Source organism: Triticum dicoccoides, chromosome 5A, assembly GCF_002162155.2.
Source record: "Triticum dicoccoides isolate Atlit2015 ecotype Zavitan chromosome 5A, WEW_v2.0, whole genome shotgun sequence".
Taxonomy (NCBI): Eukaryota; Viridiplantae; Streptophyta; class Magnoliopsida; order Poales; family Poaceae; genus Triticum; species Triticum dicoccoides.
Genome location: NC_041388.1, coordinates 624,220,958 through 624,229,186, shown reverse-complemented (window position 1 = coordinate 624,229,186; position 8,229 = coordinate 624,220,958). Strand labels below are relative to the sequence as shown.

Below are 8,229 nucleotides of genomic sequence, written 5' to 3'. Positions count from 1 at the left end.
TAAGTCCTAGTCCAACTAGGGAAAGGGAGGGAGTCCTACTCCCGGTAGGAGTAGGACTCCTCCTGCGCGCCTTCTCCTAGGGCCGGCCGCACCCCCCCCCCTTGGCTCCTTTATATACAGGGGCAGGGGGCACCCCTAGACACACAAGTTGATCTCTAAGATCGTTCTCTTAACCGTGTGCGGTGCCCCCTTCCACCATAGTCCTCGATAATATTGTAGTGGTGCTTAGGCGAAGCCCTGCGACAGTTGAACATCAAGATCGTCACCACGCCGTCGTGCTGACGGAACTCTTCCCTGACACTTTGCTGGATCGGAGTCCAGGGATCGTCATCGAGCTAAACGTGTGCTAGAACTCGGAGGTGCCATAGTTTCGGTAGTTGATCGGTCGGGCCGTGAAGACGTATGACTACATCAACCGCGTTGTCATAACGCTTACGCTTTCGGTCTACGAGGGTACGTAGATTATACTCTCCCCTCTCGTTGCTATGCATCACCATGATCTTGCGTGTGCGTAGGAATTTTTTTGAAATTACTATGTTCCCCAACAAGACGGCAACAGCAGCAGCAGCATGATGCCCATCATCGGCCGAAACCTCGAGGTGACGAGGATCTCCGTGCCGGACAGCAAGGTCTGGATCAGGTGCTACAACCCGGCCAACGGCGAGATATGGCACCGCAATCGTGCGTGGGTGGACATGACACGGCTGCCCTGCTGGTTCTCGGACGTGGACAGCAAGCTCTTCGTCATCGGGTGCAACTCGTGAAAATGTTTTACGAAACCATGATTCAGCTGAACCTATGCTCGACATCATTGATTTCTAGACACTATTCATGAAGATCCATGCATGGTTGATTAAAAAACACAGTTGACATACATGTCTATTCATGAGGATCCATGCATGATTGATTAAAAAATGCAGTTGGCATGCATGTCACAGATCTACATGTAGTAGGATGTTAAATCGTACGACATAGACCATAGGTTCAGCTGAACCATGGTCCTGAATCATGTCTCTCGTGCAACTCGTTGGGCTATGCGAGGGGTGTCTCTGTAAGTACAACAACCTACTACTCTCCTACTCCTTTGGCTAGTACTCCCTCCATCCCAAAAATGTCTCAACTTTGTACAAAATTGTACTTCCTCTGTTCGAAAATACTTGTCATCAAAATGGATAAAAAGGGATGTACAAAATTGTACTTCATCTGTTCGAAAATACTTGTCATCAAAATGGATAAAAAGGGATGTATGATACATCCCTTTTTATCCATTTTGATGACAAGTATTTCCGGAGGTAGTATTAAACTTGAGACATTTATTTTGAAACGGAGGGAGTATAAAAGATGCACTTTATATATACAACGTGCCTCTATCATTTTCATTTTATTTTTCTTTGCTCGTATATAAAAATCAGGATGTGTAATGTCAAAATATATAGAATACCATGTCTGTTGATAATTTTTTTCATGATATATACAATTATATTGTGTGTGTAGCCATGGTGTGGTTTAAATGTGCATTTAGGTGCGTCTTTTATTAGTGAGGGCACTTCCTTAAGGGTATATGTTCGGCTTAGGAAGGTTTAGTTCAGCTTAATGAGGATTGCCAGCTCAATCCCATTAATCCCAGCTAATCCCTCCTAACCGGAACGTGGCCTAATAGAGGAGGAGTTGCTCGAGGAAGACAAGTTCACAAAGTACGGCAAGCATGAGGAGGTGGGGTAAGTGGGCCAGACAAATGGGACACTTTCATTTTCTTAGAACATATACAACCATAGAGGCACACCACCATACATATGCACCCCGCACAACTATATATGAGCAACTATAAGACTAAAATTGACAGGGCTAGAAATTGAAGAAGTCACTATAGGCGCCTTGATGCCAACGGAACCATCGCCCCTTCAAAAGAATAGCTGCATCGATGTGACAACAAAACGTTAAACTAGAGGTTGATTTGGTTCTTGGTGAGCTAGGGGCAGAACCACCTCCGCTAACCACCCAAGTTATACTATGTTCACAGTGGGGACAATTCCATCCCAAAGGAAAAAAATGGGTGTACATAATCTTGGGTTAAATACAATTAGTACAACTCATTTTGTTTGCCTACTTGTTCTTGAATTTGATATTAGAGGTTCAAATTAGCAAAACAGATCCCTCCGTTTCAAAATAAATGTCTTTTGTAAGTATAAATTATGATAAGAATCCTTAAATTGAATAAGTTTGGAGAATATATTAATTGGATTCAATGAGTGACTATTCTTTCAAGGAGGGGCGATTATCCCGTAGGTATCAAGGCATTAGCATTCAATATGTCCTCGCTAAAAATGATGAACACAAATGTGGCTACTTAATAGTATTTCCAAGCTATCTCTTGATTATTGTTCTTGATTAAAGTTAGAATGGTGATAAGGGAACGATGTTCCTCATCACGCTCAAAAAATCATGTAGGCCGTAATAGGATGATACTCGACATGCAACGGGAGACCCTTAAACGGCACATGCTCCCGCCGCGGTGGCTGCTTCCAGGCGGACATCCCGAAGAATTTGAACTACTTTCAATCATATCTAAACGAGTATTACAATAGCACAGACCCTGATCAGCCCTGCAGCTACGTTGTGATGATGGAGAAGGCGGGCTTTAGTTTCAGCACCACATACCTAACATCGACAGTGTTCAACGAGACTTACAAGGGGAAACCCCCGGCCGTGTTGGACTGGAACATAGGACCCTGGTCGTGTGATGAAGCCAAGAGAAACATGAGCTCCTACGCATGTACTGATCGGAACAACGAATGTGTCAACTCCCCGAACCAGCCTGGTTACCGCTGCAAGTGCTCAGCTGGGTACCATACATCAATGGCGGATGCACAGGTCTTCTAGCTCTCTACCTCTCTAATTGATTGTGTCGTAAGAGTTTGTGACAGATTTACCGAGTTTTTGAGAAAGTTAGCTGATCTAGCTTCAAATTTGTCATTGCAGATATCGATGAGTGTCTTGACAGTGCCACTTATCCTTGCGTGGGTATGTGCGCCAACACGGTGGGAAGTTTCACATGTCCCTGCCCACCAGGAAAGCAGATGATCTAGGGTGTTTGCGTGCCATATCAAAGGCATGCTTGGGTGATGCCTACCGTTGGTATGTCAATCAATTTCTCTCTTCAATATACTAAGAAATACTCCATCTGTCCCATAATATAAGATTTATTATAACCGATATACTAGGAGACTTGTATTATCCTGAGTAATCTGCTATCTGTTTGGCCTGGGTTCTAAATTGACGTGTACTTACGCAGGTGCAAGTATCGGATTTGTTGCCCTTGTGGTTCTTGATACGCCCATTTTGCATCATGCTTTTATATCAATATTTATTGCATTATGGGTTGTTATTACACATTATGTCACAATATTTATGCCTATTCTCTCTTATTCTACAAGGTTTACATAAAGAGGGAGAATGCCGGCAGGTGGGATTCTGGCTGGAAAAGGAGCAAATATTAGAGACCTATTCTGCACAACTCCAAAAGTCCTGAAACTTCACGGATGATATTTTCCAAATATATAAAAAAACATTGAGCGCAAGAACTTCACCAGGGGGGCCACACCCTGCCCACGAGGGTGGGGGGCGCGCCCTACCCCCCTAGGCGCGCCCCCTACCTCGTGGGCCCCCTGGTGACCCTTTGGTGACCATCTTCTGCTATATGGACTTTTTCGATGGGAAAATAATCATAAGCCATCTTCTCGGACGAAACTCCGTCGCCACGAGGCAGAACCAATCTAGGGTTCTGGCGGGGCTGTTATGCCGATGAAACTTTCCTCCCGGAGGGGGAAATCATCGCCATCGTCATCACCAACGCTCCTCTCATTGGGAGAGGGCAATCTCCATCAACATCTTCATCAGCACCATCTCATCTCAAAACCCTAGTTCATCTCTTGTATCCAATTGTTGTCTTCAAGTCCGGGATTGGTGCTAGTAGGTTGCTAGTAGTGTTAATTACTCCTTGTAGTTGATGCTAGTTGGTTTAATTGGTGGAAGATCATATGTTCAGATCCTATATGCACATTCATACCCCTCTGATTATGATCATGTTTATGCTTTGTGAGTAGTCACTTTTGTTCCTGAGGACATGGGAGAAGTCTTGCTATTAGTAGTCATGTGAATTTGGTATTCGTTTGATATTTTGATGAGATGTATGTTGTCTCTTCTCTAGTGGTGTTATGTGAACGTCGACTACATGACACTTCACCATTGTTTGGGCCTAGAGGAAGGCATTGGGAAGTAATAAGTAGATGATGGGTTGCTAGAGTGACAGAAGCTTAAACCCTAGTTTATGCGTTGCTTCGTAAGGGGCTGATTTGGATCCATATGTTTCATGCTATGGTTAGGTTTACCTTAATACTTTTGTTGTATTTGCGGATGCTTGCAATAGAGGTTAATCATAAGTGGGATGCTTGTCCAAGTAAGGGCAGCACCCAAGCACCGGTCCACCCACATACCAAATTATCAAAGTACCGAACGCGAATCATATGAGCATGATGAAAACTAGCTTGACGATATTCCCATGTGTCCTCGGGAGCGCTTTACATCATATAAGAGTTTGTCCAGGCTTGTCCTTTGCTACAAAAAGGATTGGGCCACCTTGCTGCACCTTATTTATTTTTGTTACTTGTTGCTCGTTACAAATTATCTCATCACAAAACTATCTGTTACCACTTATTTCAGTACTTGCAGAGAATACCTTGCTGGAAACCGCTTATCATTTCCTTCTGCTCTTCGTTGGGTTCGACACTCTTACTTATCGAAAGGACTACGATAGATCCCCTATACTTGTGGGTCATCAGTTCTCTTCACCTGCGGATACCTTGTTAAGGAAAGACAAAGGACAGAGTCCATCAAACATAAGTATTTTCGGCAGCATGGCGACATGCTTCTATTTGAAAAAATGAAGTCACAACAAGGAGTTTCTTTCAAGATATTCTCGGAGGAGCTACAGCAAGCCACCGACAAGTTTGACGAGAAGCACATCATCGGCTATGGAGGACATGGCACCGTCTACAGGGGGCTTCTCGACAGTGGCGTCGAGGTTGTCGTCAAAAGATGCAAGACCATCGACGAGAAGAACAAGAAAGAGTTCGGTCGGGAGATGTTGATCCTATCTCAGATAAACCACAGGAACATCGTCAAGTTGTTGGGATGCTGCCTCGAGGTTGAAGTGCCCATGTTGGTGTACGAGTTCGTCCGAGATGGCACGTTGTACCAACTCATCCATGGCAGCCCCGTCAAGCGCATCTCCCTAGCAGCTCGTCTGTAGATTGCCCATGATTCTGCTGAAGCTCTCGCCTACCTGCACTCTTGGGCGTCACCACCCATCCTCCATGGCGACGTCAAGTCCTCCAACATCCTCCTCGATGGTGGCCTCACGGCCAAGGTCTCCGACTTCGGCGCCTCCATCCTAGCACCAGCAGACGAGTCACAGTTCGTCACGCTCGTGCAAGGAACCTGTGGCTACCTCGACCCGGAGTTGCTTATATCCTGGAACGGGATGCACGTCCCGCTGGGAGTGGTAGGGGCCATGCGAAGTCCTTCAACAGTGTAGAGTTTTATGTTCAACTCCCACCCACTGTTTACCTTCAGAGTTTTTTTTGTGGTGTCTCTGCCACCCAAATGAATTCAGTTTCCATTAATATACTTGGATGTACTCCAGTAGTTTGTAATACTATTCATCTAGGTCTGCTACCCAAATGAATTCAAGTTGCAATAATATACTACTTGGCATAATGCTACAGATATACAGTAGTTTGTAATACTATTAATCTAGGTCTGCGAGCAAAACTTTTTTTTTTTGAGAAAGAAACGAAAGAGCAAAATTGTTTTTTTGAGACAATAAAGAGCAATTTTTTTTGAGGGGTAACAATAAAGAGCAAATGCTCCTGCGAGGCGAGGCAGAGCTCCCCCAACGGCCCGTTCAAAAAGAGCCCAAGAAAGTCCAGAAAAAGGCCCGTTCCAATAGAGCCCAAGAAAGCCGCCCATTTACAGAGCCCGCAGGGATCGGCATCCCTCCCGCAGATCACAGCCGTCCGATGAAGCACCAGGGTTTCACCTCGGGTATATAAAATTCATCCCCGCGACCCCGGCTCCAAAACCCTAGACGCGAACGCACCTCCTCCCTTCCTGCCCCCGACCGCCCCAGCCGCCGCCGCCGTCGCCGCCGCCGCCGACTGCAGCCATGGTAAGCGTCTCCCCCCTCCCTTCTCCGCCGTCCTCCACCTCTCGCGGATCCCTCCTCGTGTGCTGACATCCGTGAATCTTCCTTGGCCGCAGTCGCTGATCGCGGGTGAGGAGTTCCAGCACATCCTGCGTGTGCTCAACACCAACGTCGATGGTAAGCAGAAGATCATGTTCGCGCTGACCTCCATCAAGGGTGTGGGCCGCCGCTTCTCCAACATCGTCTGCAAGAAGGCCGACATCGACATGAACAAGAGGTGAGGAACCCGTCCGCCCCCCTTTCTCGCCAGATCTCGCCGTGGTGGGTGTGGTGCTGATCCGTGCGCTTTGTTTGTGTGGGTGTGCAGGGCCGGAGAGCTTTCCGCGGAGGAGATGGACCGTCTGATGGCGGTGGTGCACAACCCGCGCCAGTTCAAGGTGCCGGATTGGTTCCTCAACAGGAAGAAGGATTACAAGGACGGGAGGTTCTCCCAGGTCGTGTCCAACGCCGTGGACATGAAGCTCAGGGATGACCTTGAGAGGCTCAAGAAGATCAGGTATAACCTCGCCGTTCCCTCTTTTCTTTTTGCCCCTTACTATTGCTTGATATATATGACTTTGTGTTAGATTCAGCTACTGATGATGCTTGCATTTCGCATATTAGTACTAGCAGTATGTGTCTTGCATGGTAGTAGACAGTTTAATTTGTCATTATTTGCTAGGTTGTTGATTGACGAGTTTTCTGCTGGAAGTCAAATCTCCTAAACACCAGAATGTCTGAAATGTCAGGGTAGCAAGTACTAGCATCATGTGCTAAATTCTATGTGCCTGTGCTAGTCTGCTTAGACATTTGGGCTAGCTTTTTGCTTAGATAGTGAATTGATGCTTATTTCTACAGAAACACAGCATGCTAGCAATGTATTGATGGATATTACCTGGAACTTGTGCCAGCTCTAACTTACTGTTATATAACAGTTCAATTTAGTCAACCTGTTGGAACTTGTTTTCTACTACTTGTGTCCAGATTTTAAAGTCTGCCCTATTCTCTTGTTGACTTAATTTCATAATTTCTGTCTTGTAATCTGGTAATTGATGATTGTCAATGTATTCATGTGTACCCTTCTATTGTACCTTGTATGTGACCCAGCTGTTCTGTATATCGATGCTTTGTTTCCAAGAGATGTATGCTGATGGCTGATTCCTTAACTTAACTGTTGCAGCAGCATTGTCCTACTGTATAGATGTGTGAGTGATCACTTATGCTTGAAACTCCTCTCTTTTCCAGGAACCATCGCGGTCTGCGTCACTACTGGGGCGTGCGTGTCCGTGGTCAGCACACCAAGACTACAGGCAGGAGAGGAAAGACTGTTGGTGTCTCCAAGAAGCGATAAGCTGCTTGACAAAGATCCTGCATAGCTTTGTATTACTGTGTTGGTCCATTTCCAGAATCTTAAGGAGTGTTCTTGTTTAGATGATTACCTTGGATGATGTTTTGCCCTAGATAATGTTTTGGTTCTGGAACCTTTAATATATTGTATCTTGAATTCCATGTTGAACTCTTCAGAGTTTGTTTTGCCATGGGCTTTAAGTCATTTGAATGGTTGGCAAGATTATGTATGTTCTAGCATTTCTGTGAATTACAGGTTTGTTGGCTAATTGAATCTTGGTATATTTTTTGGTGTGCATGATCGAGTTTTGTAAGTTGTTGGCAACTGGGTAATACTCCCTCCATTCCTGAATGTAAGATATTTTGGCAGTTCAATCTGCTGTCAAAATGTCTAAGAGGTATATCATAGGTCGTCCTATTTGGGTATTGTTGTTTATCAGTTGCATGAAAGTTAAGACCTTTATTTTTGACCTCGACTCTTGCTTTGCATCTACCAATAGAACCTAGAATGAGAGATACTGGTAAATGCAAAAAGACTATACTGATACTCTCATTGAACATATAAACCCTGAAGAACTTGTAGTCACAACCTTGCCTTTATGTCGCCGCCACCTCCGCTCCTGCTGTTGCCGCATCCCTGC

The 8,229-nt window shown here is 45.3% G+C and overlaps 1 protein-coding gene and 1 pseudogene across 1 annotated transcript; both read left to right on the top strand.

Annotated features, from left to right (window-relative positions):
- Positions 1–572: 572 nt before the first annotated feature.
- LOC119300195 lies at positions 573–5,593 on the top strand (annotated as a pseudogene).
- A 486-nt stretch (positions 5,594–6,079) lies between these two features.
- LOC119303509 (40S ribosomal protein S18-like) lies at positions 6,080–7,857 on the top strand. Its single transcript, XM_037580643.1, has 4 exons — positions 6,080–6,226; positions 6,319–6,479; positions 6,570–6,758; positions 7,487–7,857. The coding sequence occupies exons 1-4, from the start codon at positions 6,224–6,226 to the stop codon at positions 7,590–7,592; spliced, it is 459 nt and encodes a 152-aa protein (XP_037436540.1). The 5' UTR covers positions 6,080–6,223; the 3' UTR covers positions 7,593–7,857.
- The last annotated feature ends 372 nt before the right edge of the window (positions 7,858–8,229 follow it).